Source organism: Molossus molossus, unplaced genomic scaffold (assembly GCF_014108415.1).
Source record: "Molossus molossus isolate mMolMol1 unplaced genomic scaffold, mMolMol1.p scaffold_m16_p_3, whole genome shotgun sequence".
NCBI lineage: Eukaryota > Metazoa > Chordata > Mammalia > Chiroptera > Molossidae > Molossus > Molossus molossus.
This window is the reverse complement of record NW_023425366.1, coordinates 62,665,112-62,678,188: the sequence shown is the minus strand read 5'-3', so window position 1 is coordinate 62,678,188 and position 13,077 is coordinate 62,665,112. Positions and strand designations below refer to the sequence as shown.

Here is a 13,077-nt window from a genome sequence, read left to right as displayed (position 1 = left end):
TTGCTGTTATTTTTAATTAATTTTTTTGGCTTTCATGAGTCTTCATTTCATTTTATAAAGTAAAAATAGTTAACAACTTACAACCAAGTGGTTAAAATTATATGAAGTAGTTTATATAAATATGTATTTCAAATCATAAACCACTAAGCAATATACTTTTAGGTTTTTTTTCCAAAAGAGCTTAAAATATTTTGCCTCGCCCTGGCCGGTTTGGCTCAGCGGTTAGAGTGTCAGCCTGTGGTCCTGAGAGACCCGGGTTCGGTTCCCGCTAAGGGCGCATACCTCGGTTGCAGTTTGTCCCCGGCCCTGGTCGGTTGTGCGGGTGGCAGCCACTCGATGTGTGCCTTTCACATCGATGTTTCTCTCTCTCTCTCTGTTCCTCTCTCTCCCTCTCACTCTACCTGAACAGAAAATGGAAAAATGCCCTCCTGTGAGGATTAAAAAATATATATATTTTGCCTCCACCAAAGTTAGACAAGTTGTTCAAATGTCAATTTATTTTATAAAGTACACCAGATCCTTTCAGGAAATTAGCTAAGGTTTCAAATACATAAAGGTGCACACATGCACACCTAAATTAGTGATATTATACATTTGTGAATTGGACTTGTCGTTACTTAAAGTCCAATTCTCAATCAAGTGATTTACTAAATTTCCCTCATTAACAAAATAACATTTTAATGCTTTCACAATTTGTCTTAGAAGAAAACATAAATTTTTCTTTTTTTGGTAATTCAACCCATATCATTTAGATGAGTCCTTGTGGAAAAGGCAGAAGTCATCAGAGAATTTAATTCGGTGTACCTCAGAGAGCATCTAATCACATTTCTGACTTTAGCACACCCTACATAAGTCAATCATTATGGAAGCCACTACCATCCTTCCCGCTTAGGCAAACCTGCAGCCAGTGCTGAGGGAGGAGTCGCTGGTTGAAAACTGTTCCTTTGTTTTCTCACAATCTGGTTGCCTTAAATGTCTTAGTTAATTGGCAGAGATCTATGCAAAGAAAGTTGGAATAAATCTGCAGGCCATATCTGAAGCATCTGCCCTATAATATGACCCTGAGCTTAACAGAATGTATATCAGAAAAGGGATACATTTCTGTTAAATGCATCCTGGCTCTTTTATCCACCCTCCCTTATTGACCCTGCAATTTCCCTCCTACACATATAACCAAGAGAACTGAAAATATATGTTCATACAAAAACTTGTATACAAATGTCCATAATATAATAGCCCCAAAGTAGAAAGAACCCAAATGTCCATCAACTCATGATGGATAAACAAAGCATTCATACAATGGAATACTATTCAGCCATAAAAAATAAAGTAGTGCCCAGCTGGTGTGGCTCCATGGTTGAGCATCAACCCATGCATCAAGAGGTCACCAGTTCAATTTCCAGTCAGGGCACATGCCCAGGTTGTGGGCCTGATCCCCAGTGGAGGGCATGCAGAAGGTGGCCAATTGATGTTCTCTCTCATCGATGTTTCTCTCTCTCTCTCCCTAAAACTTCTCTATTTCTCTCTCTCTAAAAATCAATAAAGAAAAAAGTAATAAAGTAGTGATACACACCACAACATAATGAACCTTGAAAACACGGATAAGTGAAAGAAGGTAGACACAGAGGGACATGTATTATATGATTCCATTATGTGAAATGTCCAGAACGTGCACATTTGTAGAGACAGAAAGTGGATTCATTGCCAGGGACATGGGGGTGGGGAGAGGGTGGAGAATGAGAGCTGATTGGCAAGTGATTTCTTTTTGCAGTGATGAAAATATTCTGGAATAGACAGTGGTGACAGCTGCACAACTTTGTAAATATATCAAATACCACTGAAAATCACTTTAAAAGATGTTTTTTTTAGTTTGTTAGGTGAATTAGGTCTCATTTTTAAAAAAATATTAAAACCTACCCTGCACTTCCAGCCACCTCCTTTTCTTTCAACAGTTCCAGTCAAGTTGATCTTATGTGTATCTGAGACAACTTATCTGGATCATTCTTACCTCGGCTCCTTACCTTGGCTACTCCCCAGGGCCTTCTCTCTGCCTCTCCCTACTCCCTCTCTTCCACATTTCTTCAAAGTCCAGATCAAGTCCCACTTTTTCCAAAACACTTTCCATCCCTAGCTGATTAGTCTGCCAGAAATCAGGTAAGCCTTCTTTGTTTTATTCCTGCTCATCAATGCTGTTGAACTTAGGTGAATAATATACAAATGACTCTTATTGTAGCTGCAGACAGGGCTTTTTCTCTAAATCACAGATTGGAAATATAGAAGATCATCATGTATATTGTCAAAAGTATAATGCTCACTTTCAAGCTTGTATCTAAAATACTTCTCTGTATTATGTCTTCTTTCAGTTAAACATCATTTGAAAAATGAAAAATATATTATTTTACCTCCAAATAAATATATAAGTACAACTCTGCAAAAGCAGTATTGCATTAAAAGTTGAGCAAAATTGAATTACTGCTCCATGACATGGATTAAAGAATAATATCATTACAATTATCCTGACAAAAGCATTATAACGTACAGTGTTTCCTTCAGAGGAATCCGAGTATATACATGAAGTATATCAATATTACCTAATTATCAGAATTCATGACTAAAGAAGCTTTAAAGTCTTATTTTCAATTAGCGCACAAACTCTTGAATTGTTTTGATAATGTGCCTCAGAGCACTTGTTCATTTGTTGTAAGTTAAGAAAAAAAATATTTTCTCTTTTACACATATTCCCCATGAAATTCTTTCTTAGGGAAAGAGCAAAGGCGATATAAATAATTAAGAATTGCTTCTTCTTTGTTAATCTTGAGTTAATCTTAATTAATTCACATATATACATACATATATATATATATATATCCTGTTTATTATACATTCTGAATGCAGAAATAAACTACTAAGAGTGCCACACAATGCCTTTTTGAAGCTGCATTTTATTTGAAGCTATTCTCTATCTTTCAACCTGTGCCATATTTCAATAATGACTATGTAGTAATTACAATCATCCCCTTATTAGCTTGGCATTTCATTTTCCTTGCCCTATGGCACCCTACAGTTGAAGGCAAGGAAAACTCTCTGTTGATTACTTATTTAAGACCAGCAACAATGACTATGCTGGAGAGAAGGCTACTTGGAGAGGATTACATAAGAGCCAGAGCTCAACAGACTCAGACAGGGAACAGCAAATTATAAACCCAAGTACTTCATTGCATGTAACCAAATTAGCTAGTTGAAATGCTAATTGCCTTTCAGCAAACTAAAGACAGACAGGGGACCTTGTGCTTCAAAGAATCAAATGCATTTTTACTCTACTTCTGCACTATTGTCTTGCTGAGAATCATTTCAAATCTATTCATAAAGGTAGCTCTTTCCCTAACCTTTAAAATGTGGGAAATTTATTTAGCCCCTACCAGCACCTCCAATGTGCTGATGTGCCAAGATGCGAACAGATGGTTGGATTTAAGCCCTGTTAAGCCTCTCATAAACTAGAGCATGAAAGAATTCTTTGCTCAAATACATAGTGCAAATTAAGAAAATGTGTCTAGGGAAAAGGAATTTTAAATAACACATTCATAAAATTAAAATAGTCAAATAATAAAATCTTTAAAATACAAATATTTTCAATGTAATTACATTCAAATGCATATGAAAGTGCTATCTTTGTCTCTCTCAAAGAGACTCCCAACCTCCCTTTCTACCTAATAATTTTGTATTAGTTCAAAACTCACTTGTGAACAACTACTCCAACAGCCAGTTTGCCCATTTCTATGAGAGAGGGTCCATTCTGGGTTATCAGAATCCTGAATAAATGCATGAGAAATGCCCTATCATCATCCTGCTCTCATTTTGAGGTATAGCCAGTCTTATGCCTGAATGCACCAGAAAGGGCCCATGACCACCTGCCCAGAAGCTGGGGGAGGGACTTTGTCTGGTACATTTTAAATAGTATAGTGTGTCACAGTGGAATCAGAAAACACAGCCTTTGTCCTACTACAACCTCCTGCGTCCCAGCTCCACCCTTCTCCTCCTCTGCCACACCTCCATCAGGGCAACAGAACACAGGTGCTGCGGCTTCCTGGGTGGCCTCGCATCCTGGCATATTGGGGAACCCTCATGCATGTGAAAATGCCTCCTGTCCCCCAAAATCCTGCCTTGGGAAGTGAGAAAAACAGACATGCATGCAAGGGGAAATTAGTAGTATGTTTATTTTCATTTCTCAGTAAATATCTTTATTTATATAAAGTTTGAGCTGCCTGAAAGTGATATAATACTAAAACTAAGTAGAGCTTTAAACTGTAAATGGTTTCAATAAATAATTCAGCTCTCACTCCGATTCAGCAGGAGTTAAGGGAAGAAAGACATGTCTCTGGCTGGATGTTTACCAAAACCTTTAGACAGTCAAGTTCCTGGTGATTTTTTTTTTCTATACTGTTTGAATTTCCTGTATTACTTTGTATTATTTTTACAACCAGAAAAAAAGTTATTTCCAAGTCAGAGAGAGAGAGAGAGATGGATGAATACTCATCTGTGTATAATACTTAACTGTGTCATTTTTCCCACAAAATCAGGCAAGTGCACATCCAAACCTCTCCATGGTAAAACACTACATTTTATAATCAAATTAAAGAGTCATCATCTAAGAAGCTCAATATGCTTTCTAAGAACCTGTAAATTGTCGAGTTACTTTCTACGTGAGGTAAAAGTGGTAATGACAGTGCTTCCAACTGTGCAGATTTGGGAACTAGTGCACAAAATAATGACTTGTCACAGGTAAATAGGTAACAAAGCCATTTATTAATCACTTTGCTAAACCCTAGAGATACTAGAGAAATATATAATACAATTACTGTCCTCAAAGATTTTGTATCCTAATTGGGGCAACATTAAAATTTTCAGTAACAGTAGGGCAGCAATATAAAAAAGAGCAGGAGGCAGCATTTGGTTGAGTGGCAATTAAGCAAACATTTAATGACCAAGTTAACTTACTAATATATTTCTCACTTACTAGTTAATGGGAAGGTACACATAACTAAAATCATAAATGGAAAGATAGAATATGTGATTTTAAGTCAGTCTCAACTTTTTAATGTTTCCGTTTCCCCGAATATAAAGTAAAGAGGTGCTAGTTTGGCTCCCAGTCTCCTCCAGTGCTTAAGGATCTCACTGCTGTGTTCATAGCCTGTGAATTTCTGGACCATAAAGGATCACACACTTAATGAAAGGCAAATGCATTTTCTTTGTGGGTCTTTCCAGTTTCTTCACCTACAAATCAGGATAAAAGTATTTGATAATTAAAGATAAAGTTAGTCTATTTAAAAGGCCCAGTAGAATACCTGGCACAGAATGGACATCCAATAAATGAATCATACTATTATCATTTATTATGGGAATATGAACAAAAGGGTTTAGACACAGCTAATTCTGCTGTGACCACTCTTTTCCTTTGGGTGTGGCTGGGTCAAGGACACCTCCAAGTAGAAAGCTATCTAAAATACTTTTGTTTAACATTAGCCTCTGCATTCCCATGATTATTTATAATCATCCTTTTTATTACCATTAAAGCACCTGTGTTCCAAATATATCTCGTTATCATTTTCTGACAATGAATACAATTGGTATTCAATATCTGATCAATATATGTACAGCATAAAATTATAATTGTTATGAAAATATAATAGATGTTGACTGATCATCATTTCTATATCTGATGATATCAAAACTCAGTGTTGTTACATAATTTACCTCCACCCCATTATGGTCCTTCATTTTAGTCTAAGATTATTTCTTGGCTGGTGTTTACAGGTGGTTTCAGCTTTTAATCATAACATTCAGTATAGTGTAGATACTCAGAAAACTCAGGGAAAAAAAATCCATGATCCAGCCCTTACTAACAGGGGAATTTAAGACTCGGAGCTTAAACTTTCCATGCCTCAGAGTCATTATCTGTAAATTGGGATCATACTATTTAATTTATGGTGGTGATGTGAGTGTTAAATAAAATGAATATGCAAAGAGTTTCTCAGAATCTATTACAAGCAACTTTTTTTCAATACAGATGACTCCTAATGTCATTCATCATGGAAATAAGAACATGAAGATAGGATTCAGTCATACTTCCTTTTAGTGTATACACTTTTGGATACTTTTAAAAACTTGTCATCTTGAGACATACCATTTCCAGCTAAAATAAGTCTTTTCAATCACCTAGTCCAACCCCTTTACTTTATAAACAAAGAAAACCAAGAACCAGAGAATGGGTGTGTGTCCAAAGTCAGTGTAAGCTAATGGCAGATCCATACATTTAATATATTGTGTTATAACACAGTTCAGAGTGTATTTGTAGCCTAGGAAATTACCCAAAAATAAACTGCTTATGTTCATTTGTATCCTAACTAGAACATCGTTGTTTTTTTCCCTTTACCTTAATGTCTTTACTTTATTTTTTTGGTTCTATTTAGCTCTTTTGATAAATGACACACAAAGGGGAGGAAAAAAACTTGAATAATTTAAGATAATAACTTCAGCAAGAATTTTAAAATAATGCTGTATTAGTATTAGTTAAGGCATATTTTTAGCTTTATCCTAATTGTAAATAATTATGAACTCTTAAAGTTTAGTATCAGTATTTTCAAAAAGAGTATACAGCTTAAAATTAAACATATTACCCACATTTTCAAAGGTTGTGGATTTTGTGAAATGTAAAAAGTTAGTTTAAAACAAAAGTTACACGGGATAAGTTAATATCGCACCTTAACATCTTTTTCCCCCCTAATAAACACTACCATAATTGCTGTTTTAGTTTTTTTAAATCTATTTTTAAATGGTTTAAAACATTAAAATAATAATCCCAGACCCCTAAAAATCAATATATTTCAATGAAGGTATTTCGATGCAGCGGTTATTTTGGAACATAAGACTCAAGTTTAATTGTTCCCATTATTAATTATTACCTATGGCGCGCCGTTTAGGGTCAGTTATCTCCCAAGCAGACTTTTTAAAATTAAAGCTAGGATTCGGTTTCAAACACGCAGAAGGCGAAGAAAGGAAACTTTTTCCTCCGCTCATTCACTTCTCACCTGCTTTGAGACCAAGCAGCACTGGAAGGGGCGGGGGGCACAAACGCCACGCTCGCGGCGCAGCAGCAGCCCTGCCCCGCCAGCCGCAGCCCGCCGCATCCCGGGCGCGCCAGCCTCCCGGGCCCTCGCCTGCCACTTCCAGCAACAGGTGCGAAGCAGGATCCCGTGCCGCCACGGATGCAGTGGCGCTCCCTTGGGGCACCGGGATGCTCGCAGCACCTTCCCTTCTGTCAAAACCTACCTGGCCCCGGGGACACCGACATCCGCGCGCGCCCTGCGATACCCGCCGGTCCTCCCTTCGCACACCCTCGCTCCTTCTCTAGCTCGCGTCCCCGCGCTGCGCCGGGGCTGCTTATTCTTTCTCCCGCTAACGGGTCAGGAAGGTGGCTCCATCCTCCTCCCCCTTATCCTATCCCAACCTCCTCCCCCTCCATGCTCCTTCTGCTCCAATAGGACTAGCGGCTCTCCGGGCTGCGCTCACCTGACCAGCGGAGCGGGGGTGGCCGCCCAAGGCAGTGCGCCCTCGTCTGCGCAGCGGGCAGCCAGGTCTGCGCTCTGGCGTCGGGAACACCCTGCCTTGACCATCCCTAGTGGACTCTTCCAGCAGCGGGGCGCCTAGGCTGACCTGCGTGCGCGCTAGAATGCGAGAGTCTTCCCTCTGACCGCTTGTCCAAGGTGGGGGGCGCGGTGCGCAGTGCGCGCTTTCTAGTCGTCGGTTCTTACTAAACTCTCAAGTCTGTGCCCTAAGGCACAAGGAATCCCGTCACCTAGACAGTGGGGCACACAGTTCTGTGAACAGTTCCCGGGTTTCTTTCCGGGGAGAAAACCCATTTACTGAGTCTTGTTCGTCCCTAAGCACGTTTTTTTTTCATGTCGATTGAAGCACCCCTGAAATATTCACCCCCTTAGAATTTGCACATAAATTGATGAAATAGGAGACATGAGAAATCTACTCCTACATCACTTATCTGATAAATTATCTGTCTCCTCATTTATAAAATAGGATTGTTAATTCCTGCCTCAAAATGGCTGTTAAAAGGATTAGATGAATGAGATGTGTGTGAAGTGCAGCTGTTTACTGTAACCTCATATGTGATAAACCCTCAACAATGTTGTCAGTTATTCCCAGGATTTAACTGCAAAGCCTCCAAGGTCAGAGGATATCATCAGAAACGTGCAAATCCCCACTTGCACCAGAGATTTTTTAAAACACGTGCAGCATTCTAAGAAGTTTCAAACCAGGAGGAATGTTAAAGATTAGCAATTAGCAGTCCAACACCACTCACCACTAATTTTATGTAGGAAATAATTAAAATAAGAGCTGATTGGTTCAGTTAAAGGCAGAAGCAGGACTAGGTCCTAGGTCTCCTAATTACAAATACAGAGCATGTGGCACCTTTCCTAAGAGCAGGAATACAGTAATTGGACAGTTACTTCGAGTTGCAAGCTGCTATCCAGGTGTACTAATTTAACATTATTTTGGGGCAACTGCTGAATGCCTCATCTTAAAACTGCAACACTTAACAACAGCTAGACATCAAAGGCAAAGGTTACTCAGGACAAAGGATTCTCTTACAGAAACTGTGGGAATGCAAATGCTGTACTTCAAGGTTTAAGAACAGGTAGTGAGAAGAGCAGCCTAAATGATGAAGAAAATTGAACAGCCTTCCTGTGAAGCTCAATCACAAGGTGGAACTCCCTCTAGAGAGTGTAAATCCACGGGGCATATTGAAAGAATAAACACAGATCTACTTACTTTATTCTGCAGTACAGAAACTGGAACTTGAGACAAAGTCAAAACATTGAATCAGTATTCATGTAGTGATCATGTAAAAGCAGAAAAAAATAATATTAGAAAAATGATTTCTTACATTATTTATTGCAAACATGCATATATTCTGTCAATAAGCCTCATGGATGTACAGCTTCTAGATTATTTTAAATGTCTTACTAAAATCTATATTCAGTCCAGTTTCATTGTATCATTAATATGCTGAAAGGCTTTATTTGTGGCTCAGTGTTACTTTAAATTATTAAGACCCTGACAAAGTTAATATCTATCAGCAAATTATTCTGTCTTAATCATGGCTTTACCAAGTCCACGATTAAATACATTCTCCATAACTGGACTTACGCAGTATGTATTTTCACTCTGTGTATGATACCACCCAAGGCACTGTGACAGATCAAAATGAAAATTTACACTTTCCTTTTCAAAGCTACCTCAAGGAACTAAGTCATTCATTAACAGTTATCACTGAGTGTTTAGGAAACAGAAGACACTGAAAGGTACTGTGGGGAAAACAATGATTTCTAAATCACAGCTCTGAGTTCACCGAGATTATACTTTCTCTGGAGTGAAAGTGTAATGAACCAAAAGGGAGAATATGCCAAGCAAAAAATGAACATCCGAGACAGTGCTAGTGATACTCCAAGAGGAAGTGATTATTTGAAACGGAGAAGGCTTCTCCAGGGAGTTGTTGATCTTTGCCCTGAAAATAAAACCACAGCAAGCAGAATAGGTGGTATTTTCAGCACAGGTATTTGATAAAGTCATGTAGATGCAATCAAATGCTGAAAGTATTCAATGAATAGCCATCGCATTTAAATCTAAAATCCTCACATGAACCAAAAGAACCCCATGATTATGTCCATCTTTCCTCTCCAGCCTCATCTTATTACAGTCTCCCTCTTCTGATTGTATTCCCATCACATTGGCCTTCTTGCTTTGGCTCAAACACACAACCAAATCATTCCTGCCTCAGAACCTTTGCACACTATTCCCCTCTGTCTGACACACTGTTCCTGGAGATCTTCATCTGCCTGGTTCTATCATTATTATACACTTTACTTGAATGGTAGCTCAACTATCCCTTCCTGGGAGACATCTGCCCTGATAACTTACACAGGCACTCTTACCCATTACCCTGTTTTTCTTTATATCACTCATCCCTAATAAATACCTTATTTTCTGATTTAGATTTTTTTGTCCATAAGAACAAAAGTTCCATTAGGGTAGACCCATGTCTCTCTCACTCACTGCTCTACACCCCACCCAGTAGCTAAAATAGACTCTAGGATATAGTAGAAACTCAATACACATGGGAGGAAGAAGTTAGGGGAGGGAGACCTATATAACATGGTTCTGAGAGGAGGCTAAAAGGCTACTGTATCAAAAAGATTTTCAGAATCTATGTACTTCACTATCCAGTCTTAGAACACATGACTTGATCCCGTGTTAAGAAACAAATATCCCTAAATCAGAGATATTTTAAACTGCTTCCATCATTTACAGCTTAGAGGGGCTTTGTTCTTGAAGTCAGGCTTCGATAAGGATAACAGGAAGGAAAAGGATTACTGAGCATCTGGAGTGGCAGGTGGCAGGTGCCACTGTGAGAAAGGGTACTGAAAGTTGGTGGTTTTGAAAGCAAAGTGAACCTAATTCCCAGTTCTCCCTAAATGCAGCTCTGATGGAGTGTAAATCTTTTCCCTACAGTAATCTTTATCAAATCAATTCAATAACTCTAAATTTCACACAGAAAGGAACAGTTTTCTTAAAACTTAGAAGCAAGTACTGATGTCATACAATTTTGTTCCCTCTCCAACTTAGTCTTGCATACTAAGTAAGCCTTATAAATCTTCTTTAAAGATCTGTACAGTTCCTTGAAAAAAAATGTATTTCTCATATTTGACATTCTGAGCTCAGATAGCTAAGTTTCGGCATATGGGAATTTCATCAAAGGAACAAAACCAAGCTTAAACAGTATCTACTTTCCCTCCGCTCCAAAAAAGTAGTATGATGTTACTTTTAAAAGTGCCCAACTCTGTCTTCCAGAGGCTTCTTTGGGAACTAGGTCCCAGACAGAAAAAAAAAAAAAAAAATTAAGACTTATCAGGAACTCACACAGACTTGGGCTTCTCTTTCTCTCCCCATTCCTGAGTTCAGACCAGGTACTCCTAGGCTACTAGTCACCAACTCTACACCCTGGCACACTGGTATGTCAGAATTCTCAATAAAATGTAATGTTTATCATCTTAGCACTCCATAATGGAAAAAACAGAGCTTAAATCCAAGTTCTCAAAGAACATGACACATAGTAGTAGCTCATTGAATCTTTGTTGAATTAGTGATGTGATTGGGCAAATAAGTGACAAGGAGGCCTCACCCTTAGATCCAAAATTAGAATCTGTGAGCCAAAGGAAATAATTTCCCACAGCAAAGGGATCAAAGAATGTATTTCATAACAGAGAATACTTTTAAGCTTGATAGTCTGCTCCAGAGTCAGAAGATTAAAAACGTCCTTGGGCCTTTGGGAAATTGAAAGGCTCAGATAATCTGAGGGATTCCCTGAACAGTCTCTTACACAGAGCTATCCCTTGGTGTTACCACTTTCCTGAACACTCTACTCCAAACTGATTTTTCACTTAACTAATCTCTTGCTTACTGGTATTTCAAATCCAACTGCTTCTGAAAAGCTAGTTGCAGTGCGTATTTTAAATGAGTACCTACTTAACCAGAAGTATCACTAGACACTCAGTATGATCATAGATAAAATGTGGTCTTTGCCCTTACAAAGTCCATATCTAGGAGAGGAAAGAAGACATAAATCATGATAATCAAAAATACAATATCAGCCCTGGCTGGTTTGGCTCAGCGGTTAGAGTGTTGGCCTGCGGACCAGAGAGTCCCAGGGTTCAGTTCTTGCTAGGAGCATGTACCTTGGTTGCAGTTTGTCCCCGGCCCCGGTTGGGGTTGTGTGGGTGGCAACCAGTAGATGTGTCTCGCTCACATTGATGTTTCTCTCTAACCACCCCCCACCCCCCGGCTCTATCTGAAGATAAATGCAAAAAAAAAAAAAAATGTCCTTGGGTGAGGATAAAAAAATATATATATACAATATCAAAAAGATGGCGGTGGGCAGGACCAGAGCAAGGGTGAGTGTGAGAGTGTGAGCAAGTGTGAGAGAGAGTGTGAGTGGACGTGAGTGTGGATGAGCAACTGCACAGCAATGCAGAAACTTGGGCGGAAACTTAGGGCAGAGGGTTCCGGTGCAGGGGATGGGGAAGCAGCCAGCTACACTATGGCTATTTGTCAGAGGGCTTCTCCCTGCTCCATGCTGAAAGGCCCCACCATTTGGGAAGATCCACTGGATCTTCTCTGGGAGGAGGCAGCAGGGAGCAGCTAGGACCCAGCGACCTGAGGCCACCATTGTGCCTTGCATCACTGGACCAATGGCCCCTGCAGTGCCAATGTGGGCCAGTGCACAGCAGTGAAGCTGTCAAGGTAACTGCTCCTACAGCAGTTGCTGGGGAGTGGAGCCCCACTCCCAGAAGGAACCGAGCACAGCAGCAGTAGCAGTAGCTTGGGAGCTGAACACCATCCCCAACAGCAGCAATGACTGGCTCAGGAGCGGAGCCCCACCCCCAACAGCAGCTGAGGCTCTGGAGCCAAAACATACTTCCAGGAGCAGCAGAGCCTCTGGAGCTGACATCCATCCCTGGCAGCAGCAGCAGCAGCAGCAGTTCAGATCGGCAACTGAGACCCGCCCCCAGCAGTAGCAAGGCTCGGGAGCAGAGACCTTCCCCTGACAACTGCAGCAGTGGATTGGGAGTGGAGCCCTGTCCCCAGTAACAGCAAAGTCCTGGGAGCTGAGTAACCTGGGGCCCAACAGCAGTAGCAGATTGGGAGCTGAGATTCATCCCCTGGCAGCCTCAGCAGCAGTGAAGCAGACTGGGAGCTAAGACCTTTCCCCAGCAGCATCAGCAGCGACAGATGAAGAGCTGAGCCTCACCAGGCAGCAGTGGTACCTGAGGACCCAGGCACCCAGCAGCGTAGCGCAGCACCTGGACCCCCACACCCCAGCGGCACCTACCATGGCAGACCAACACCAGCCACCAGCTGTCAGTCCTCCAGGACCCACAGCAGACAAGAGGCACCATGCACCAGAATAGTCTGGGAGGCATAGCAGTCTTATCTGATACACATCGATCT

At 40.3% G+C, this 13,077-nt stretch overlaps 1 protein-coding gene across 1 annotated transcript in view; it reads right to left on the bottom strand.

The window, feature by feature from the left end:
• Positions 1-7,375, bottom strand: part of ADGRV1 (adhesion G protein-coupled receptor V1) — a 526,552-nt gene extending 519,177 nt beyond the window's left edge. Inside the window, exon 1 of the mRNA XM_036279419.1 lies at positions 7,327-7,375. Coding sequence (XP_036135312.1) covers positions 7,327-7,348 — 22 coding nt within the window. The 5' untranslated portion in view covers positions 7,349-7,375. The remainder of the gene's footprint in view (positions 1-7,326) is intronic.
• Positions 7,376-13,077: the final 5,702 nt, after the last annotated feature.